The 25,744-nt window shown below is 36.5% G+C and overlaps 1 protein-coding gene across 2 annotated transcripts; it reads left to right on the forward strand.

Moving 5' to 3' along the window:
* Positions 1-3,248: 3,248 nt before the first annotated feature.
* Positions 3,249-25,474, forward strand: LOC101889949 (putative vitellogenin receptor). 2 transcript variants are annotated; one of them, XM_059121080.1, is made up of 12 exons: positions 3,249-3,393; positions 3,478-3,755; positions 7,850-8,272; positions 11,784-12,428; positions 12,494-13,396; positions 18,843-18,987; positions 19,056-19,867; positions 19,925-20,194; positions 20,354-21,412; positions 22,306-23,119; positions 23,184-23,399; positions 25,238-25,474. In XM_059121080.1, coding segments are annotated over exons 1-12 (5,712 nt in total). In that variant the 5' UTR covers positions 3,249-3,391; the 3' UTR covers positions 25,383-25,474. The 2 variants fall into 2 exon arrangements, with proteins under 2 accessions (XP_058977063.1, XP_058977062.1); XM_059121079.1 differs by having other exon boundaries at positions 3,250-3,393; positions 22,306-23,399; positions 25,238-25,380.
* The last annotated feature ends 270 nt before the right edge of the window (positions 25,475-25,744 follow it).

The following is a 25,744-nucleotide window of genomic DNA, read 5'->3' on the forward strand; positions in this document are numbered from 1 at the left end:
AAAATTGTCTATGCGAGTCCACATCTTGGTATGGACCCCAAAATAACGGTATTTTAAAGATTTTAACAGAATTTTTAACGGATTTTTTTATTTATTATTATTTTTATTTATTTAATTTTATTATGATTATTATTATTTATTTATTATTATTATTATTTTTTTTTTTTTTTTGAAAATTTCCAAATGGTTATTCAAAGTTCGGCTCGGTCGAATTTACTGCTTTTTAAGTTAACTTAGTCTTTGGATTTTCTTATATTATTAACTCATAAAAATAGATTATTTGATTGTTAAGCTCAAAGTACAACTTCAGATTTTTTCTAAGCTTATAAGCATCAATTTTATGCCGATTTAACCATGTATTAGGTTGACAAGATTTTATTCCGATGCATTTTAGGTCTGCAGAATTGTTGGTATTAAAAATGTGCCACATAGGTCCGCACTTTGGTGTAATCATATAACTGTGCCGCCAGATTAAATGTTTTAGTCACAATTTTAAACGGACATTACCAGTATAGGTAATAGGATAGACCTCCTCATAGAATAGACCTCCAGATATCAGTATTTTGATAATTTGTGTCACACTTTTCATTAGAATTGTTTCAAATTTGTTATTAGTAGTTCGTAATGGTATGATAATTCTATGATAGAATATTGCCTATACAGGTCCACATTTTTGCTTAGGCCCCATATAACGGTACCTTCCCATATCCTATATTTTAATGATGTTATAGACATTGATCAACGAAATTATTTTAAAGTTGGTATTTGGTGTTGGCTATCTTCTCTGATAGATTTACAGATCTGCTATCTACGCAGATCCATATAACTGTTCTAAATATTCGGTATTTTGATGATTTATGTCGCATTATTTGACGGAATCGTTTCACATTTGTTATTTATAAAGTCTTCAAATTTAGAAGGACTGACGGAATTCCGTTCAAAAACAAATTTGCCGCATTGTAATGAAATCGGCAAATATTTGGATATAGCTTCCATGTATATTTTCGGACGATTTAATATAATTGGTATATTCCAGTAAAATTCGGAATGAGTGACGAAATTTGGTACAAAAATGAATTTTCTAAATTATATTGAAATCGGATCAGATTTGGATTTAGCTTCAATATATTTTCGACCGATTTCCGGTTTTTACTACACCAAACACGATATGTACCTCCAATTTCAATGAAATTTACAATGTGTAAAGGAATTCGGTATAAAATTAAATTTGCCAAATTATATATAAATCGGATCAGATTTGAATATAGCTCCCACATATATTTTCGGTCGTTTTTACATATTTGATGCACCAAACACGACATTTATGTCCGATTCCAATGAAATTCGGAATCTGTGACGGAATTTAGTACAGAAATTGCCAAATTATATTTAATTTCGATATTATTTTATTAAGATACATAGGGCCATCACGCCATTGCAATGGCATTAGGCTAACAGTGAACAAAAACTAACAACAATTTAATTGAGGCTACGATTATTACGGAGAAGTATGTGGGTTCAGTTGTATTTCTACATCGAATTCCTGTAATAGCAACAGAAATGCCGGTAAATTTTTTATATTCCTAAATATGTTTTATTTTTTTATTTAAAAACCACAAAATATTCGTATAGATTTTCAGTATGTGACAAAATCTGTACTATTCAGGCTGATATTACACATTTGATGCACAATAAACGTGAAATCGGATGATAATAAATATTGGAACTATATCTAAAATTGAACCCATTATAACCAATTTTAACAGGGTTCATCCCGGGGCCCAGCAAATAACTGGGCAAAATTTCATTTTTATACTTAGCTTACAAAAATTTACGGGCAGAAGGACCAAATTCGAACCTAAATGTTATTCTATTGAGAGCGCAAAAAGAACCTATTTTAAGATTAAGATGTTTTAATACAAATCAATTTTGTCGTGTAAGTTGATTAGAAGTCATTTACAAGACTTATTCCTAAATCGACTCGAATTTCGAGCGCCCTCTGGTGAAGAAAAATATACACTAATTTCACTTTTTGTACTGTATCAATTGTATTTGTAACATTTTTGCAATACAGTACATGGAAATGGTGTTTGGCTTTACTGCAGCAAATAGTTATTTATGAATTTTAAAGCATGCTTTTAGGCCCGCGACTTTAATGAATATTAACCCACAGTAATGGATATATAAATCTTTGCCAGACACATAATTGTTGTCACATTCATTAGCAAATTAACAGAATCAAATTGTTTCATATATAATTTTTGTTTGATTTATTTGGTTTTTATATATATATATATATCAGCATAAAATTCTATTTCGATTTAGCGATGTCCGTCCGTTTGTCCGTATGTGGAAATCACTCTAGCTTCCGAACGAATTGAAGTAGATTGATAAAATTTTACTCAAATGTATATTATGTCTGCAGGACTTTTGGTATTAAAAATGATCCGCGTTAGCCCCCATATAACGGTACCTCCCAAAATTTCGGTATTTTGATGATTTTAGCGACATTATTTACCAGGATTGTTTCAAATTTGGTATTTGAAGTTCGAAATGGATACTACAGCCTAAGACAGAAAATTGTCTGTGCAGGTCCACGCTTTCGTATAGCCCCCATATAACGGTACCTCCCCATAGAATTGCCAAATTCGTTCCAATTGGTGGGGGATACTCAAAGTTCGGCTCGGCCGAACTTACGGCTTTTTTACTTGTTACAATAATTGAATTGCTCTTTTATTATTTCGAAAATAGAACAGGCTGAAAATAGAATAGGCTGATCAAAAATTAAAAAAAGTTTACCGAAAACCTTCAAAGTCACCCATGTCTCAGAAAGTCTAAAATAACGTGTGGGACACTTAAGCCTGGTAATATCCAAACATATGGCTACAAAAACTAGCCCCCAAACTGTTTCCGCGACATCTGTCGCGAGTGACTATACTAGAATATTATTGTCATTAGATTGCATATATGTAAGTCTCACCATCAAAAGAGAATAGTAAAATGAAATTTTAAGACAATCCAAAAACAACAACAGAATTTCGAAATGTAACGGTATACCTGTGTTCGAATAGAAATTCCATGAATTGGCATTTATGATCACTGCAAATCGATACGAAATAGAAGAACTGGAGTAATTTCGAATTTGCCATTTGATTGATTGCTCAATCGACTGTTCGTTCAGTTGAGGTCAGGCTATTAGTGCAAGCATTTTGCAAAGCACTATAAAGTTTGGCTTAAATTGTTTTTTGTTATTGTATTTTTTTTCTGTGTCGCATAAAATCTTGATTTTTCGAAAAAAAATACTACTTTGTTAAATTTATTATTGTTGTTAATTAAATTTTGTTTAAAAAATCTTGAAAAACTACTTTCGCAACAAAATAAATTCAAACGAATGTAAGTGCATGAATGTGATACCTAACCTCAAATACGAAGAAGAAAACAAATATTAAATTACTCAAAACTAATGTGTTTCCATAGGGCTTGGATTTCACAAGGTCCGTTTCGGAAAAAAATTCTGAATGTCAATGAATTTCCCACCGCTAGAAATTACGGAGGCAGATCACCATTTTCCCGTTCGCATGTAATTTACATATTTGTTGTTCTATGTGTCCTCCAACAAATGATTCCAAATGTCGAAGCCAGAGGTCCTTGCAATGAGGATCAATTCGCCTGCAAAGATGGTCGTTGCATTTCGAAGACAAAAATGTGTGATGGTCGCTACGATTGTTCGGATAATTCTGATGAAATTGATTGTGGTAAGTACGGGCTACAAATTGTGATCGGATTTCTTTGTGAGAGAGAGAGGGTTTGCAAACACGTGTGCGGTTTCTACTCTCTTCAATCTATATAAAAGAGTAGTGAAATAACTGATTGACTGACTCACTGAGCTTAAACGCCCATTCGAAACGGCTGAAGCTAGAATCTTGACATTTTACACGAGGGTCAGTCTTGGTACGTAGGAGTGTGGTAAATGGTCTGTTTCAGAACTGCAAGGATGTAAATATTTTTACCATTATAACCGATTTTCCATTTATGACATCGAAAAAAATTGCAAAACCAGTAAATTCTTGCGGATTCTGGAACAGGGCAAAGGCTGGGTTTTTGTAGCAAGGTGCGAAAAGTACTAAAATGTACTAAAAATTGAATGCTTCGTATTGGACAAACAGAATGAGGTAGAAATGAAATTTTTGAATGAGAGTCAATGAACGAGTGCAGGATGTATGTACCAAAGAGTTTTTGGACTACACTATAAGTGTACGAAATGCGTACCACAATTGTTACCATTTAGTATCATGTGAACGGTTAGAGCTAAAAAGTTAAATTTGGAATGGAAACTTATGTTGAGCGGTATATGAAAAGTACTAAACTGTACTTAATTTGGTAGCTGAAATCCTGAAATTTGAAATTAACATTACTGACAGAGTGTAGGATTGGGAAATGGAGGTACTTTTCGAAATCTGTAGTTACGTGCTAAATGGTACTAAATTTGGTACAATTCGGATTTGGAAAAACGAAAGGAGGTGGAATCCGAGTGTAGGATTGGGATATAACGGAAGTTTTCGAAATTTGTATTTATGTATAAGAAAAGTACTAAGAGTACTAAATTTGGTACAATTTCGAATTGTTGGAACCAATAGAGCTGGAATGCTGAAATATGGAAATAAGGTTACTATTGCATTGTAAGACTGAGATATGTAGGTAGTTTTGAAAATACCCCTTATTTGTACTAAGTGGTACTAAATTTGGAATCCTGGAATTTGGAAATTACTATCGCATTGTAGGATTAGTGTATTAAGTAAGTTTTCCAAATTATGTGCACAAAGTGGTACTAAATTTGGTACATTTTGGATTTGGGTGAACCAACAGAGATGGTATCCTGAAATATGAAAAAAAGATTGCTGTGGGGAAGTAGGATTGTAGGATTGTACTTATATGTACCAAAATGTACTAAATTTGGTGCAACGTGGATTTGAGTGAACCGTTAGAGCTCGAATCCTGAAATTCAAATTAAGATTACTCTTGGAATTTAGAACTGGGGTATGTAGGAATCTTTAGAAATTCGTACTTATGTTTACTAAATGGTACTAAATTCGGTGCAATATGAATTTGGGTGAACCGATAGGGCTGGAATACTGAAAAAGGAAAATTAGATTTCTATTGGATTGTATGAGGCAGGTGATTATGGAAATTCGTACATATGCGTGCTAAATGGTACTAAATTTGGTACAAATTTGGAAATAAGATTTCTATGAGATTGTACAATTGAGATTTGGAGGTAGTTTTGGAGATTTGGAGTGTAGGATTGGGGTATGTGGGAAATTTTGGAAATTCGTACTTATCTAAATTTGATACAATTTGGATTTGGGTGTACCAATCGGGCTAGAATCCTGAAATTTCTAATTAAGATTACTGTTGGAATATAGGCTGTTATGGACATTTGTACTTATGTGTATCAAATGGTACAAAATTTGGCACAAATTCGGTACAAATTTGGAAATAAGATTTCTATGGGTTTGTATGATTGAGGTATCGAGGCTGTATTGGAAATTTGGAGTGTAGGATTGGGGTATGCAGAAAGTTTTGGAAACTTGTTCTTATGTGTACTAAATTTGGTACAATTTGGATTTGTTTGAACCGAAAGGTTTGAATTTCGAAATTTGGTATTAGGAATACTTTTGGAGTATAGGATTGTGTTATGTATGAACTTTTGGAAACTCGTACTTATGTGTGCTAAATTGTACTAAATTTTGTACAAATTGGAATTGTCTGAACCTACATACAGATTTAGAGCCCTGAAAATTTGAATAATTTTTTGGAAATAAGTACTAGAGAGTACAAAAGGTAATAATGGTACAAAGTTAAGTATTGCTTGTACGGATAGAGTTACATTTCTAAATTTTGGTTTTGGGTTCAGAATTGGTGTGAAGTAGAGATTTTGGAAATTCATACCGTACAAATACAAAAATTACGAAAAGTTCTAAGATTGTAGTATACTTCTAAAATGGTTCCAATCGGTATTGTAGATATGAGAATTTGGTATGAGAATCAAGTTTGGAAAGTAAGTTTATATGATCGAGGTTTTGGTAATGGGAACTAAGTGCGCGAACTGTACTAAATGGTGCTAAATTTGGAGCAGCTTGGTTTAGGGTGAACGGATCTAGCTATAATATTGAGATTTTGTATTAGGATCTCTTTTGGTGGCAGGTTTGTGATAACGAGGTGGTTTTGGAAATGTGTACAACAAGTACACAAAAAGTACTAAATAGTACCATATTTGGTATTGGGTGAACAGTTTGTACTTAAAATCTGAACTTTGGTATTAGGGTCGCGGTTCATGTGTAGCCTGGACATGTGAAAGTGGATTCGGAAATATGTACTATAATTTTACGAAAAATACTGAATGGTACTAACTTTTGTAGTGGGAGAAGGGATTGATACATAATTCTGGAATTTGATATTTAGATTACTGATGGTATCTGGGTTTGAGATTGTGGGTGGCTTGGAAAAGCATCCTATATTTGTACAAAAAGTACTAAATGGTACTAAATTTGGAATTTAATTTAGATTAAGATTACTGATGGTATCTGGGTTTGAAATTTGTGGGTGGCTTGGAAAAGCGTCCTATATTTGTACAAAAAGTACTAAATGGTACTAAATTTGGAATTTAGTGAAGATATATGGCTGGAATCCTTAAATATTATATTGAGGTCTCTGTTGATATCCGGAATTGAGATATGGGTGAGGGTTTGGGAATGTGTACAATACGAAAAGTACTGAATGGTACTATATTTGGTATTGGGTGAAGAAATAAAGATAAAATTCTGAAATTTGATATTTAGATTACCGATGGTATCTGTATTTAAGATTTGGCGGAGGTTTGGGAATGTGGCCTATATTTGTGCCAAAAGAACAAAATGGTACTAAATTTGGTATTGGGGGAAGGTATAAGGCTGAAATCCTGAAATTTGATATTGAGGTCTCTGGAATTTAGAAATGGAGATGGGTTTTAGACATGTGTACTATAATTGTACGAAAAGTACTAAATGGTACTAATTTTGTACCATTGATAGTGTCAAGGATGGAGAGATGTAGATTGTTTTTGGATGTGCGTACTAAATGTTACTAAATTTGGTATTGAGTAAAGGGAATGAGCAGAAATTTGATATTTAGGTCACTGATTTTAAGTCATTGGTTTTAAGTTATTAGAAAATATAACTTTGCATTTTCTTGTATAACTAGTTATTCAATATTTTAAAATTGTATGCTCTCAGCCTTATAATTCGATCGAAACACCCATGACTCTGTGGACGATATATATTTCAGGACATTTGGGTTCGAACTTGCCTATATAAATATCGCTTCACTACTCCATTTTTGTGGTGAGGTCTAAATTAAAATCAGTTGAAAATGGACAAGAGTAGAGGGGCGAAGGGTATCATGAACCCTACACCACTGTGCATAAAATTGGTTGAAGCATACAGATGTGTATATCTGAATTGATCTCCAGTTTTTGCTGATATGACAAATTTGGTACTCAATAAACGTGAAATCGGATGAAGACATATTTAGGGCCTATATTCAAATTTTGGCAACGATATTTTTATGCCTGTAGCACAGTGTGGGAAAAGCAGAATTTCCGGACTTTGATTTTGAGTGCTTTCATGGCTTAAAGACGACTTTTATTCCCTAAATAAATAGTCACTGAACCTGCCATTGGACTTTTTAAATACTTGTTATTTTTGTGTCGCCTAATAACCAATTTCAATTTTTTTTTTTTTTTTTTTTTTTTTCTGAATATCAAATAATCTTCATTAAGCATTTTAAAATATTTTTTTTACTCTCTCTGCAGACTTTAAAATGTGTCGCAAACCGAATTGGTTTCAGTGTACTCTGCCAAATGGTCCTTGCCTCTCATCGGATCTTTTGTGTAATGATGTTGAGAATTGCCCCGGCGGTGAAGATGAACAGCATTGTGCCCATCATGAACGTAGTGGTGCCTCCGACTTTGGCATAGGTGGCTGGTTAACGGTTCATCGAAATTGTACCCAATTTGAGTATACCTGCAAATCAGACAAACTATGTATACCGCTAAATTTTATGTGTGATGGAAAGCGTGATTGTGCCGATGATTCGGATGAGATTGCCGGTTGCCTTCGTGCAGAGGCAAGTTGTACGGGATTTTTCTGTGCCAACAAACGTTGTTTGGAGAGTAAGAAATGGGTTTGTGACGGTGTCGACGATTGCGGCGACGGCAGTGATGAGAAGATTTGTGGTAAGTGTAGGAAAAATTAAAAAAATATTTTAACAAAAACACGATTTAGAACGCGATCCTTGATAATATTATTTTTATTTCAAGAACCTTAGCAATATTAATTTAAATGCGTGGTTCTTACAAAAATAATCATAAAAATCAGAGATCATTGAAATCGTTGGTACTTACTTTGAAAATACATTATATGTTTATAAAAATCGTGTATGATCCTTAAAAGTTTTCTTCAATATAGATTGGTCATTGCAAAAAAAATTAAAAAATATTTTTAAAAATCAAAAATCATTAAAAATTTTTAAAAAAGTAGATCTTTGAAAACTATTCTTTTAGAAATTCGCGATGATACAAAAATAATAACCTTAAAAATATTTATAAAATTAAAAGATTAAAAAACAACTCGAAAAATTCTGATCATTGAAATGAAGTTCTTAAGAAACCCCAAAAAATATTCATAAAAAAGAATTATTCAATATCCACAACGCCTGGCAAGCATATTCCAAAAAGTTCACGAGCCTTAACAATAGCCTTTAAATACAATTTGTTAATGAAACCCTGAAAATTTTTTTATTAAATGTTTAAAGCTCTATTGGTTTCTGAACACTGACATATTTTGGGTCATTCGGTTTGCAACAACTCGAAATATTCGTCGGAGACCCTATAAAGACTAATCTAGCAGATTTAAAAAGATAGCTAAAAATACAAGAAATTTGTATCGGCGTTTTGAACGTTTAGGGGTTGGTCGCAGGTCGCAATTATAGACCAATCGACGCGGAAGTTAGCATGGGGCTAGAGCTGGACAGAAACATTTCAATTTGGATAGTCATCGGATAAAATTTAGTGGGTGAAATAGACCATAACATTTGTCTTAAATAAAAGTCAAATTTTCCATTAAACCCCGATTTATTTTAATTCCGAAATCACAAATAGACGAAAATGTCAATTCTGACAAAGGAAAGGGATGTTAGCTAGAACGGTTATATCGCAAGAATGGCTGGATCGATTTTGACAAATTTGGTCACTTCAGAATGCCCTCATGCCATAAAATAATAAAGTCTAAAAATCGCATAAAAAGATGCCTATAATGATGTTAATATAGCTTTTGTAGTTTTTTGTGATATATTTCAATACTTTTTACAGCTTGCGATTTTTTCAATTTGACCTATAATATTGAAGTGTACATTTTATAATATATTTCTCCTTACAACACAGATTGGGGTTATTATATACAGATTGCAATTATCGTCCGATCCTCACGAAAATTTTCATAAGGATAGATTTAGGTTCAGAAGGGTTGGCATATTGCTTATAAAGATGTCCGCAATATATTTAGGCTTTGCTTCTTGCATTTGGATATGATCGTAAAATATTTAGGGGTTCAAATGAACAAAATTCAGAAACATTTTTCTGATCACACAATTGAAACTAATCGACACGGAATTTTTCAGGAGAAGAGAGTTAAGGGCAAGGAAGAAGTCTAGCATTTTGGATGACCATTGGATTAAACTTAGCTGTAAATGGACCACAAGAACTAACAACACGACGGAGTGCGTAAATATTGGGTAAATGCCCATGGTCAAAAAGCTAAGCTAAGTCAATCAGTCCGTCCGTCTGTCAATGGATTTTTGTAAACAAAGTACAGGTTGCAGTTATAGCCCGATTCAGATGAAATTTTGCACAAATCATTTGTTTGACTAACCCTATTGAAATTTGAGATAATCGGTAAAAACTAGATATAGCTTCCATATATATCTTCGTACGATTTGCCTTTTATTGCCCACCAAACGCGTAATATCAGGACATCGACCAAATTGGGCCTGAAAATAAGTATACCAAATTTGATCGAAATCGGTTCAGATATAGCTCCCGTATATATGTTTCATCCGATTTGGGATTTTAGGTCCCTCACATTCGTAAAATGCACTCCATAAGAATGATATTTGCTACCAGATATCAGATACAGCCCAGAAATACCCCTGCCAAATTTTATCCAGATCGGTTCAGATATAGCTAAAGCTATACCTTTATCAGATTTCAGATTTATTGTGCATCAAATGGCAAATATCAGCCCAAATGGAGTGAATTGTTGCACTTCCTACCGTATTCAGCCTAGAAACAAGTACTTCAGATTTGGTACATCAAATTTCTAGAAAATGGATTCACATATAGCCTTAGCTCTCATATATTATGTTTCCTCCGATTTGGGATTTTAGGTCCCTCACATTCGTAATATGCATTTGAAAACAATTATATTTGGTACCAGATATCTTATAGTGCTCGGAAATATCTCCGCCAAATTTTATCAAGATCGGTTTAGATTTGAATATAGGCCCCAAATATATCTTCAACCGATTTTGAGTTAATTGTGCACGAAATGGCCAATATCTGTCAAAATGTCCTGAATTTTGGTACATCGGACCGAATTTAGTCTAGAAGCAAGTAAACCAAATTTGGTGAAAATCAGTACAGATATAGCTAAAGCTCCCATATATATGTTTGATCTGATTTGGGATTTTAGGTCCACTCCACAACAATGATATTTGATACCGGGCATCTGATACAGCCCAAAAAATAAGTGCCTACAATTTTGTCAAGATCGGTTCAGTTTTGGTTGTAGCTACCATATATACCTTCACCGATTTTGTGTTAATTGTGCAAATAATGGCCAATATCAGTCCAAATGGCCTGAATTTTGGCACATCCCACCGAATTCAGTCTAGAAGCAAGTAAATCAAATTTAATGAAAATCGGTACAGATATACCTAAATCTCCCATATATATGTTTGATCTGATTTGATCTTTAAGTCCCTCGCATTCGTAATATGCACTCGACAACAATGATAATTGGTACCATATATCTTATTGAGCTCGGATATACCTTTGCCAAATTCTATCGAGATCGGCTAAGATTTGGATGGAGCTCCCATATATATATCCTTAATCCGTTTTCAGGTTTATTGTGCAAATTATGGCTAATATCAGTCCAAATGGAGTGAAATTCAGGACTTACGTTTCCATTTTATTATTCATATGATATTCATCAACTTTGGATTCTAAGTGGAAAGGTGAAGTTTGCGCAATAATATGCAATTTGACATTTCGGAATAGTCCCGATACATCTTGAATTTCGGTATTTCGTCCCCGATTTCCAAACAAATGATTGATATTCATACCAGATTCTGTGAGTATATTCACTCATCTCAAAAAAATATTAAATATGAGTATAGTAGTCATATAAATAGATTAGATTTTCAGATAGTCAATCAGCCATAGACCATGTTTTAATCAGCAAACAAAATATATACACAAATCGAAGCTAAGGACTTGTTTCCCATGCCGTTAAATTTGACAAGGCAAATTACAAAATGTAAAGCTGGATATGCTTATTTCAAATGAGGTTACCTTTATAATTCTACCATGCAAGCCCCATTGCCGCTGCGTTTGTCCTTGAATAAATATTTAATTATTTTAATTAATTTTCATCATTAATTTCTCAATTTTTGTATTCCCCTTCCAGCCGATGACTGTACTCCGGAAATGGAAAAATTTCTCTGTGGCAACAATATGACTTGCCTGCCGCTGGAAAAAGCCTGTGACGGTGTCATTGATTGTCCCGATCGTACCGACGAATCATTTCGTTGCAATCAAACAGCCAACAGTTGTCAAAATAAAAAATGTCCCCCAGCTGCCAAATGTAAAATGATGCCACAATCGGGAGCGGAATGTATATGTCCAAGGGGTTTCAAACATTCGCTGGCCCAAGATGTATGCGTGGACATTGATGAGTGTGTCGAACAATTTGGTGTCTGCAGTCAGATGTGTATCAACACCTTGGGTAGTTATCGCTGTCAGTGTGACGAAGGTTATGTACTGAAGGAGGATAATCGAACGTGTGAGGCAGTCGGTGAAGAGGCTTTACTGCTGTATACGACCCAAGTGACGGTGATGGGCGTGAATTTGCGTTCGCGCCGTGTCTATACAGTGGCTAAGAATCTGACTAAGGTTATAGGCGTGTCATACAACGGTGAGCATATCTACTGGACCAACATACAAAACGAAGGTGAAAGTATTGTCAAGGCCAATCCGGATGGTACACAGCAAGAGATTTTGCTGACCTCCGGCCTAGACGCTCCCGAGGATTTGGCAGTAGACTGGCTAACTGGTAAGTGGGTTGAGAAATAAGACACGATAAGAATGTCATTTTTATGTGACGTTCTGCATTTTCAGGCAACATTTATTTTTCGGATAATGTTATGCATCATATTGCGGTCTGCTCGAATGATGGCCGCTATTGCACTGTCCTGGTCACCGATGATGTTCATCAACCGCGCGGAGTGGCTTTGTGGCCTCAACGTTCCCAGATATTTTGGTCCGATTGGGGTGTAATACCCATGATTGCCCGTGCCTCCATGGATGGCACCAATTCCATACGCCTGGTAACCGATAAAATCCATTGGCCCAATGGTGTAGCTTTGGATATGTACAATGATCGGGTGTATTGGGTTGATGCCAAACTGGCCACAATTGAAAGTGTTCGATCGGATGGCAAAGATCGCCGCACTGTCCTAGAGGATATCCTGAAACATCCCTATGGCTTGGCCATATTTGAGGATAAACTTTACTGGTCCGACTGGGGCACAAAGTCAATACATTCGTGCAACAAATTCACTGGCAAGGATCACAAAATCATAACCAAAGATCGCACCATTTATGCGGTGCATATCTACCATTCGTCGAAGCAAAAGAAAGTCGCCCATGAATGTGAAAGGGCCCGCTGCTCTCATTTGTGTCTGCTGGCCGAGAACAATCGTTATAGTTGTGCCTGTCCAGATGGTATGCAGTTGGGTCCAGATCATTTGCGTTGCATTAAGACCCACAAGAAGCAGCGTCTGTTCCTGGGAGTTCGAAGCAATCTCGTCGAAATGGAACACACAACATTTGGTCGCCACACAGTTTCGTCCACACATAATTTGGACCTGTTCATCCATGAAATGGCCTACAACAATATCAACAATACGGTTTTTGTTGCGGACAACTATCAACACGTGATTGGAGAATTCAATTTAAAGGGACAGTACATGACGAAATTGGTGCGTGCCAATTTGGGCAATGTTACCGGTTTGGCTTTTGGTAAGTTGACGAAGACAAAACTGTTGAAATTCGTAGAGATGTAGAAAATTTTAAAAATTTTATTAGATATTTGAAATATTGACTCGAATTTGAATACAGAGAGAGAATCAATCGAATTCTGAGGGAGTACTTCTGAGAGGACAATAAAAAAATTTAGTATAATTTGTCTTCGCCACTCGAATAAGAGCGATTTCGATTTAGTTTAGTATAATCCGCCCAAGCAGATATTTCTCTTTTCGCATCAGTGGTACGTGAGGTCCAAAAATGAACAATATCGGTCCACTCCATCAAGTACCTCCTCCACCAAAGGTCAAAATTTTTAATAATTTTAACTCTTAAAAAATGTGATGTAAAAGTCCGATTGACTTCAAATTACACACATCACAATATTTTTTATTAGTCCAAGGTCTGGTGCGAAGATGGAAGATATCGGTCCACTATTTCTTTTTCCACAATGGGTGAAAATTTTAAATCTCCATGAAGCTCATAAATCGCGAAATTTACATCCGATTCGATTCAATCATGGCATATCTTAATATTTCTATCAACACAAGATCTGTTGTAAAGACGGTATATATCGGACCATAATTTCTGTTACTTCTCCCTCAAAGGGTAACAATTTTTAATAACCAAAGCTATCATAAAATCCGAAATAAGATTCCGGTTCGCTTCATATTTCAAACACCCCATTATTTCTACTAACACAAGATCTGTTGTGAAGATGGGATATATCTACTTATTCTGGTACCTCCCCCACAAAGGATAAAAATGTTGAATATCCATGAAGCTCATAAAACGCGAAATGAACATCCGATTCCATTCAGTCTTGGTACATCTTAATATTTCTATCAACACAATATCTGTTATAAAGATAGTATAGATCGGACCATCCCTCCTTGTACCTCTCCCACAAAGGGTCCCATTTTTGAATAACCAAAACGATCATGAAATCCGAAATAAGATTCCAGTTCTCTTCATATTTCACACATCCCATTATTTCTACTAACACAATATCTGCTTTTAAGATGGGATACCTCGGTTCACTCATTCTGGTACTTACCCCTCAAAGGGTCAACATTTTGAATATCCATGAAGCTCATATAACACGAAATTAACATCCGATTCCATTCAAACTTGGTTGGTCGCAATATTACATCTAACACAAGGTCTGGTGTAAATATGGTAGAGATCGGACCATTTCTTCTGGTACCTCCGCCACATAGGGTTCAAGATTTAAAAAAATAAGTATTCAACTTTCTTCAAATTTCACAGATACAAAAATTTTTGCTAACACAAGATCTGTTGTGAAGATGATATGCATCTGGGAACCCCTTCTGGTACCTCACCCACAAAGGGCCACAGTTTTCAATACTTTTATCTGTCATAACTTGCGAAACAAGTCAGCGATTCATTACAACAACCACAACCAGAAACCTGAGATGAATATAGAATTTAAGATTTCGAATAAAATTGGATATTAATATTCGATTTTCTAATAATCGAACATTGGCTGAGGATATACATCTGTCGGAAAAAGCCGACCTAATCTTTTTAACTTGTTTATTTGTAAGTATGTAACTCCTAGTACAAAAAGTAAGGTACTTATATTGGTTTGGTCCAAAACGATAGGGGAGTTAGGTCACTGGGTTTGGCTGGAATACTCCTGCGCGGAACACTTTAGAACATTTATAATAATAATACTATAATTGAATATATTTATTAATAAAAAAATAACAAGTAAGCAAAGTCTATAGTCGTACGGCGCCGACCATGTGATACCCTACAACGCTACAATATGACAGAAGCTCCCTCATGCCCAAATCTATTTTGGATGATTTCGATTTTGAAATTATGTCATGGAGCACTGCCCAGATATTACCCTTAGCATTTTGAACGGGGACATTTGCTCAATATTTGCGCACTCCGTCGTGATACTAGTTGTTGTGTGCATTTTACAGCTAAAAATATTCCAATGGTCATCCAGAATGCTAGACTTCTTCCCTGTCCTTAACTCTCTTCTCATGCAAAATTCCGTGTTGATTGGTTTCAATTGTGTGATCAGGAAAATTTTTCTGTTTGTGATTCATTTGAACCCCTAAATATATCGCGATCATCTCCAAAAGCAATAGGGCCCTCTGTATCCAGAAGTTCGCCTTTTGTATATTTTGCATTTCGCCTGTAAGTATGTTGGTATTTTTTTCACACAAGTGGTCCATTCTACTCGCTGTCCTAAACTCTAACTTCATGCGAGATTTCGTGCCCTTAGGTTCATATTTGCGACCTTCATAACGGCTAAAAAATCAGGAACATTTTTAGTTTTCAGTTTCAACCCCTAAATCTTATGCGATCATCTCCAAAAGCAATAGTAGTATTATTATTATGACCCAAGGCCCACCTCTAAATTTCGTGAGGATCGGACTATAATTGCGACCTGTAGAGTGATTACAAATTAACATGGATGGACGGACGGATGGACATACATAGCTTCATCGACTCAGCTCGGCGAGATAGGAAGATCCATATGTACTTCCCTATGTGGGAAACCAATATTTCGAGGTGTTACATAATTTTTAGCCCAATCAAACTTATAATATCCCCAACACATAGTGTTGTAGGGTATACAAATATAATCATCAATATACACTGATTTATTTCAAACAGTCTATTTCATATACATCGTTTAACAACCGTTCATGATATTCGAAACACTGTGTTTGAAAATTAAAGACTCTGCATAATATTCAAAGTACATATTTTGATAATTAAATAAAATGTGCAATAAAGAGATATACCGCTTGATAATAAAATTCAAATGTTTAAGGATCGAACATACTGTTTGATTTAAAAATTCACCATTTAGTTATCAAATGCACTTTTTGTTCGATTATCAAATGCCCCGAACTTGTTAATAAAATACAATATTTTATAATCAATAATATACAGCTGATATTCAAAGTACTGTGTTTGAAAATCAAATACAGTGCTCGATATTCCATTTTGATAATCAAATAAAATGTTCGGCAATCATATATACGGATTGATAATAAAGTGCGAACTTGAATAATCAAGCATAATGTTACGTAATTTGGGTTTAATTTAAACCAGTGTAAACATTGTATTATTCCCCGATGCGAATTGCTCCAAACAAAATGAAGTCCTTTTTAAAATACGAGTCTTATTATTCTGTATTCAATAATTCAGACACGTGATAGTGTGATTTTCTCTTGAAATTTGGCTGGAAAACCACAAGTGGCTATCGTTAGAGCACTCCAGCATTTAAATGTGAATAAATCTTTTGTGTCTCGTACCATTGCTCGTTACCGTGATACTGGTAGCGTAGCCCGACATGAAAGAAAACAGCAACATTAGCAGAAATGGTTCGAAAAGTAAAGAAGCAACTTGATCGAAACCCGCGTAGCAGTGGCTCGTGAGCTGAATATATCCCAATATTCCTTTCGGCAAATATTGGAAAATGAGCTCGGGGTAAAGCCATTGAAATTCCATAAAGTGCAAGAACTTACACCGCAACAGACTCAAAAGAGCTAAAGAGTTGCTTCGTTTGGCCGAAAGTGGTGAACTGCCGAATTTGGTTTTCTCCGATGAGAAAACATTCGTTGTCCAGCAGTTTGTAAACAAACAAAATGATTGTGTTTACTTGCCAAAGAGGTCAGCTGATAATGTGTACCTTCAGTTGGCCACCAGAACTCAAGCGCCGGCCATGGTCATGGTGTGGGCCTCCATAACAGCCGATGGTCGCTCTCCGCTCGTATTAATGCCGAATATTATCGAGAAAATATTCTGGAGGCACGCAAACATTTTGGCCGCAGACCTTGAATAAGCCAGCAAGACTCAGCACGCTCCACCCAAGAATGGTTACAAAATGAGGTTTCTCGCTTCATTTCCAGCGCATAATGGCCACCAAAATCTCCGGATACCAATCCGTTGGACTATTGTGTGTGGAGTATTTTGAAAAGCAAGGTTGGCACTAAAAAATACCAAAGTGTCGATCACCTCAAGCAAGCGCTTCGCCGGAAATGCGCCGAAATACCGCAGAGCAACATTCGGGCAGCGTGCGGCATTTTCATTTGCCGTTTGAAGGCCATAATTCGTGCAAAAGGTGACCAATTCGAAGAAATCCAAGTTTATTCTAAAATTTGATGCTATTTCCGACATTTTTGCTTTCATTCAAAAAATTTAAAAATTACGGCGTTTGACTTTGTTGCATTTTTTCCTCACCCTATATATTCAAAATATTTATTCGAAAAATACGTTTTAAACGAAAACCGTTATATGGGGCTATACGAAGACGAGAACCTGCCTAGCTTTGGTTTTGGTATAGCCTCCATATAACGGTACCTCCCGATATTCGGTACTTTGATGGTTTTAGCGAAATTATTCACCGGAATTGTTTCAAATTTGGTATTTTAAGTTCGTAATAGATACTACAGCCTATGACAAAAAATTGTATGTGCAGGTGCACGTTTTGGTATAGCCCCCATATAATTGTACCTCCCTATATTCGGTATTTTGATGATACAGGTTCACGTCGTCGTATAGGCCCTAATATAACGACTACATTCTATATTTTACGCCTTATTCCTACGATTAACGACAATGCTCTCTAATGCATTTGTGTTTGTTCCGAAGTAGCTGTACGCTGAGAAAACACCAACAATTATAACAAAAAATTTGCTCCTTCTGAAAATCAGCAAAGTAGACTCGGCCTTCTTCGAGTGTCGGAGAAAAATGAAGTATGCTCGATTTATTTTTTCATTACAAGAGTTACTCCCGCTCGAATTGGAATAAAGAGTGAAACTAGCGGGAATACGAGTATTTCAAAACTCTGCCTAGAAAACCAATCTCACAAAGATTTGCAGGGTTTTTCACAAAGATTTGCAGAGATTCTGCTTCTGAGCTTACCTTTATCATATCGCCCTCTAAATGGAGCAGTATTATTCGTGTAGTACTTGATTCGGTTTGCTTGAGGTGTTAGATAGAGATTAGTCGATTTGTCTTTCGAATGCTAGATAGAGGACTGTTCTTTAAGAAATTTTATCATCTTTGTTTCAGTAAAATTCAGATTCTCGTCAGCAGAATCCCGCTTCTGTTCTCTTGCTTCGTCCCACCGCTACCTTCATGACCTCATTCTGGAGTTTATTTGTGTTGAAGAACTCAGACTGATCCTTTCATGGGCTTTCAGTCTTCTCCTTTGAATTTTCCCGCAGTAATTGTTTCACTCTTGTATATAGCCACCATTAGAGAGGTGCCGACGAATTTTAGGTACTCTTTATTAGGATCCATTATTAGGCAATAAGAGACTTCAATGCTCAATATTAATCGTCTTTTAAATATTGAAAATGAATATTTCATCCGGAAAATTTTTAATTTTGACAATATTTTTACAAAGCTGCTGTCAGTATTTTATTAAAATATTCTTGAATTTCAGATCACTTGTCATATTCTTTATATTGGAGTGACTCAGAGAGACATGTTGTTGAAGTTCTCTCGCTGCAAACGAAACAACGAGCCATTGTTTCGTTTTTCTCTGGCATAGAGGTTCCCATAGGTCTGGCTGTCATACCGGATGATGGGTAAGTTCAGATAACAAAAATCGGACTACTTTCAATGCATCTCTGTTGAAAATTTTTATTGCTTTCAGAATTATGTTTATTGCGTTGAGATCGCGACACCATGTCCACATCGATCAGAAATCGTTAAGTGGCACGGGGGAACACACTCACGCCTTCGAAGATGAGTTGGGCGATGATGATATTCGTTTTGCCACCGATTTTGAAACAAAGACCCTCTATTGGGCCGATAGTGATTTTGGTCGTATCTCCTTTTCCGATTATCGCAATTTAAGGGCCTACACTTTTCGCGGTCGCCTAAAACGTCCATATTCCATTGCCATTGTTGATGAAGACTTGTTCTGGACAGAATTGAATTCAAATATTATCCATTGGACTCACAAAAGCAACATGGGACCATTGAAACGTTTCGATATTGAAGTAAATCGAGAATTGTATAGCAGTGTATCATTGCCTGCCAAAATTCCCATATTGGCTAGTTCGTCACCAATTGTTGTGGATCATCCCTGCCAGCATTGGAATGGTGGTTGTTCACACATTTGTGTGACTCTGGGTAAATTTGCCTCGGCATGCCTTTGTCCGGCCGGTTTGGTATTTCGCGATGCCACCAATCGTAGCTGTATTGAGGCACTAGATTGTGAATTCCGTTGTAATTCTGGCGAATGTTTGACATTGTCGAGAAAATGTAATGGACGTAAAGACTGTCCCGACGGTTCGGATGAAGAGAATTGTGAAAATGGCAAGGGTCATAAGCCACAAGTTATCTGTACCATGGGCGAATTTAGATGCCACAATGGTGAGCAGTGTGTGGAGGGCGATCAACGCTGTGATGGCAAGAAACAATGCCAAGATGGTTCCGATGAGGAGCATTGCGAGAAATTCGGTAAGTTTGGATTTGTTAAGTCGGTTTGTAAATCTGATTTTGAAATTGTTCTCTTAGATAAATCCAAATTCTGCCACCGTCATCAACATGTCTGTGATAATGGCAATTGCGTGGACTTTAGTGTTATGTGTGATGGTTTCAATGATTGTGGCGATAATTCAGATGAGGCCGACTGTCGCCTGGCCCGTGGCAAAGATGTGACCAACCCCAGGCGTATATGTGGCCCAGATATGTTCCAGTGCAATTCCGGCACCTGCCTCTCAAAGAGTTGGGAATGTGATGGAAAAATTGATTGCAAAGATGGTTCCGATGAGCATGAGAAGTGTGGTAAGTAGAAATCATTTAACCTCTAAAGTAACAAATTTTGTGAAGCGCCTTAGAGTATGCTACAAAAATGCTCAACATAGCTTTACATATGACTCCAACATTATGTGTATCCTAACCTTAAGTAATATATAAAATATCATCTCATCTTCTAAATTTCAGGAATTCGAGAATGCCCTCCGAACATGCACAAATGCCTGTTGGGCCAATGTATTGATCGACGGCTGGTGTGCGATGGCAACAATGATTGTGGCGACACTTCGGATGAAATGAATTGCGACATGACGGCGGGTAAAAAACGTAAAATGGCTTGCGGTGATGATCGCGTGCCTATGTTTGAGTGTCCGAGTGATCCAAATGTTTGCCTAGATATGTCGGCCAAATGCAATGGCACGGCCGAATGTCCACGAGGCGAGGATGAGGTAGACTGCGGCAATATTTGTAGCATCTATGAATTCCATTGTAAGACTAGCAAGGAATGCATTCGCAATGAATTCAGATGTGACCACGAGAAAGATTGTGCCGATGGTTCGGATGAAGAGAACTGTGATCATCATGGAGCCTGGAATCGTACCGCAAATACAAAACATTCTCATGAAATGGCTTGTGGTCCCAACATGTTCGACTGTAAAGATGGACAGTGTGTTGATGAGTCACGGGTCTGCAATGGTTTCGATGATTGTGACACGGGCGCCGATGAAGGCCCCCTGTGTAAGACCGCCTGTGATGCCCAGGCGGGCCATCCTGTGTGCCAAAACAAATGTCGTCCCACACCCTCGGGGACGGTTTGTTCATGTTTCAGTGGCTACAAACTTGATGCCGATCATCGCAGCTGCTTGGACATCAATGAATGCCAAGAGATGGATCCATGTGCCCAGTTATGTGAAAATACCATGGGTTCTTATCGTTGTTCTTGCTTCCCTGACTTTATGATGCGTCCCGATAAGACTTCGTGTAAATCTATTGAAAGCGAAAGATCATTGTTGTTCACCACCTTTGACGAGGTACGCAGTATGACAGAACAACCGATTGTCTTGAAGGTAGCCTGGAAGGCCAACGATTCCAAGGTTCTAGGATTCGACGTTAATATACGTTTGCGTAGAGGTTATTTCACCACAGAGGGTGAGAATGTTTTGTATATGGTCGATATTGATAGTGGTGAGATTAAGGCGGCCTTGGAAGTTCAAATGCCAAGCAAAGTCGGCGTGGATTGGATAACGGGTAAGTTGGGATAGCGATGGCTAAAATTTTGCATACGTGTTTATTTTTCCAGTAGGCAGGTGAAGTTTGTAAATGGGCCATGAAGGTCCACGTTTTCATATAGCCCCCATATAACGGTACCTCCGGATATTCGGTATTTTAATGATTTTAGCGACATTATTCACCAGAAATGCTTCAAATTTGGTATTTGAAGTTCGAAGTACAGCCTAAGACAGAAAATTGTCTATGCAGGTCTAGGTCTTCGTATAGCCCCGTTATAACGGTACGTCCCTATATTCGGTATTTTGATGATTTTAGCTACATGATTCACCCGATTTTTTTGGGTTTCGCATTTGAATATTGTAATATGACAAAAGATGTCTATGCAGGTCCACGTCTTTGTAGAGACCAAATAAAACGGCTACATTTGGTATTTTTAAGATTTTAACAGAATTTTTAACGGATTTTAATTCTGAAAATTTCCAAATTCGTTCCTAATGGTGGAGGATATTCAAAGTTCGGCACTTCTGAACTTACTATTTTTTTACTTGTCTCTGCTGCCTTCGCAGAAACGGTGATATTTTAGAAAAATCGGCAAGTTTTTGAAATGTCATCGAAGTTTCCGATTTGATGCAGTGTTTGCATTTCAAACCCATAAAATCATTGAGTTTTAAGAATCTAAGAAGTGTGGAGGTCAGGATTCTCTAATATATATTTAACACAAACCATAGCTTTTCATCTCTTATGTTTAGGCTCCAGGTATATAGCTATCGATGTATATTGCTGTCGAAAAACTTTAATCAATGCCACTGAAAAAGTGGGTCCTGGTTTTGCATCTCGAAAATAACAGCTAAAGACTTTCAAGTTTTCCAAAAGAAAAAAGAATATTCATAAATGTCACCTTTTCTTTGCAGGTAATGTCTATGTGATCAGTCGCGCGGAGCAGTATCAAATTGAAGTTTGCTCATTTACGGCCAAAATGTGCGGAGCGGTGATAAAAGTTCAGCCAAGAGAAACAATAAAAACACTCGCCGTGGATGCCTACAACAGACGGCTGTTCTTTGTCATTATGCAAGCTCACACCTTTGGCAGTCATCGATCACGCATAACCATGACTAGCCTAGATGGTGGTGGTAAACGCGATTATTTACTGAATAAAGATAATACCTTTATTACCACGCTAGCCTGTGATCCCTACAAGAAAATCCTTTACTATACAGAATCGTTGAGTAAAACTCTACAGGCCATTAGCTATGGATCGGGCTCGAGTCGCACACCCACAACACTCATACAAAAAGGCAATGTGGTGATACATCCTTCAGGTTTGACATGGTATGAAAATCAAGTTTTCATTGTGAATATGGGAGCTCGAGAAGCGGTACGCTGTTACCTCTATGGCTCGAAGACATGCAAGGCCTTCAATTTGAATATTCTCAATGCCGAGGATATTTTGGTGGATGGCATTTCAAGGCAACCGATGAATAGAAATCCCTGCACCATGGCCAAATGTCGTGGTATGTGTGTTCAAACAGAGTTCAGCTATGAATGTATGTGTGGCGATTCTATAGTTAGTGAGAGTAAATACTGCGATTCGAACAATGAAATCTCCACGAGTGCCCTGCTCAAAAACCGTGCCAATGCGGCCGAAGATGGCGAAGGCTCATCGCATGCTGTACTCTTTGTTATGCTTATGCTGCTGGCAGTCGCACTGACAATTTGTGGTTTGGGGTATTTGTATTATCGTCGCAAACAGCAGGGACAACGTGATTTCATTCGTAACCTGCAATTCCAGAATCCGTTATCGTCACTGCTGCCGCATCAGAGAAGTACCAAGACCTCAACCCTGGACAGTGGACTCATCAGCAACGGAACGGGAAGTTCGACGGGAACCACAACGGCATCGTTTGATGTCGACAACGATCGGATGTTCTTTGGGTCGAAAATTCAAAAATTTCTTCGCGGTTCGACGACCAACAATAATACGGAAATTCTCCTCGAAACGGCCAAGGTAATATGAAATTACCACTGTGGCGTAGATGGGCTTATATATTTTTTTTTTTTTTTTTTTTTTTTGAAAGGGATATAGTTATCGCTTCCCCCAATACCAAATTTAGTACCATTTAGTACAATTTTGGTACAAATTTCCAAAACCAACTAATTTTCTCAATCCCATAAACCAACAAGGACCTCAAAAATAAAATTTCGAGATTCCAGCCCTATCCCTTCCCTCAATACCAAAATTTAGTACCATTTAGTACTTTTCGTAAAATTATATTGTACATTTCCAAAACCACCTCCATACCTCAATCCCAGATACCAACTGAGACTTCTATTTCAAAATTTCAGCCCTATCCACTCCTCCAATGCCAAATTTGGTACTATTTAGTACTTTTCTTATAATTTTAGTACACATTTCTAAAACCACCTCCATATTTCAATACCAGTTAACAACAGAGATCTCAATATCAAAGTTGAGGATTCCAGGCGTATCCCTTTCCCCAATACCAAATCTAGTACTTTTCGTACAATTTTAGTACACATTTCCAAAACCAGCTCCTTATCTCAATCTCAAATACCAACAGAGACCTCAAAATCTAAGCCCGTGATTACAGCTCTATCTCTTCATCGAAAAAAGCACCTCCATATCTCAATCCCAGATACCAACAAAATTTCAAGATTCCAGCCTCATTACTTCCCCCAATACCAAATTTAGTACTTTTAGTACAATTATAGTAAAGATTTCCGAAACCACCTCCATACCTCAATTCCGGATACCAACAGAGACCTCAATATCAAATTCCAGAATTTCAGTTCTATTCCTTCAACCAATACAAAATTTAGTACCATTTAGTACTTTTCGTGCAAATATGTACCACATTTTCAAAACCACCTCCATATTTCAATTCCAGATAACAACAGGGACCTCAATATCAAATTCCAGGATTCCAGCCCTATCCCTTCCCCCAATACCAAATTTAGTACCATTTAGTACTAAACGTACAAATATGACACACACTTCTAAAACCATGTGTCTAGGTTACACATGAACAACGACCCTAATACCAATTTTCAAATTTCAATATCGTTCACCCAATGCCAAATTGTACCAAATGTAGTACTATTTAGTACTTTTCATGCACTTGTAGTACACATTTCCAAAAATCACCTCTTTATCACAAATCTACTACCGACAGGGGACTCAATTTAAAATTTCAAAATTCCAGCTTCATCCGTTCACCCTAAACTAAAATGTTCCAAAGTTAGTACCATTTAGTTCAGTTTGCCCACTTAGTACACATTTCCAGAAACACCTTCATATATCAAATTTACTGTCTATCATTGATTCCCATAACAAATATCAAATTTTTAGCTGTATCCGTTCACACAATACCAAATTGTGCCATTTTAGTAGTTAGTACCATTTTGGAACTTTTCGTAGCCTTCGAAGCAGACCAGACGCACGGACATGCATAAATCGACTCAGAATCCGTGCATTTTCGGTGTATAGTGTCTTCGGCAATATTATTGATAGCGATTTGGGGATTATTTTGGTCAGAAATTTTAATCGAAGGGTTTTTTTTCGAAATTTGCCTTAAACTGCCTTCAAACAAGACCGCATCAAGTCAAGATATTTTAAAAAATTAGTTGTCATAGAATTCTACTATTGTCCCCTAGACAACCTTACCTTCTTTGAAGTTTTACCTAAAATGCCAGCTCATGACTCATGCCAGCAAACTTCATGAATTTACCTTATTTTAGTGATCTCCCAGACCCACCTATCTAACTACGCCACTCATAAAATAACAACAAAATTAAAATATTCCCCAATACATTTTCGTTTTGCAGCCTCAGGAAATTTGCGCCATGGAAAAGAGTCGACAATCCATTGCCCTTGTACCAAATATCATGGTTGAGGAACCCGACAATGATATCACCCGAACAGTGGGAGATTATGACGATGATGCGAGAGCCAGGCTGGTACCCTAGATGAGAGAAGTCATTCATAATTTTCTCTCCATTTTTTTGTATGCGAATCAAATTTGTTTTTTTTTTTATTTGTTGCCAGTGTAAACGATGTATTATAAGTTTGTAAAATATTTGTATATTTATTTATTTTTTTTTTTTATAATATTATCAGTATTTTTTTATTGTATATCCGCAGCATGTTATAATATTAAGGTATGTAAAAACTTGTTTCATTGTTAATAAAATTTCTCTTTAAAATTATTAATTTTATTTTATTTTTTAATTATTTAGTTGTGTCGTTAAAACTTCAACTCCCGAGACACTCCTCTTTGAAAAATTAGAGTGGGAGCAGAATCGATTAAAATAGAACGAAAATTTTCTCTATGA

The sequence above is a fragment of the Musca domestica genome, unplaced genomic scaffold, assembly GCF_030504385.1.
Source record: "Musca domestica strain aabys unplaced genomic scaffold, Musca_domestica.polishedcontigs.V.1.1 187, whole genome shotgun sequence".
NCBI classification, from domain to species: domain Eukaryota; kingdom Metazoa; phylum Arthropoda; class Insecta; order Diptera; family Muscidae; genus Musca; species Musca domestica.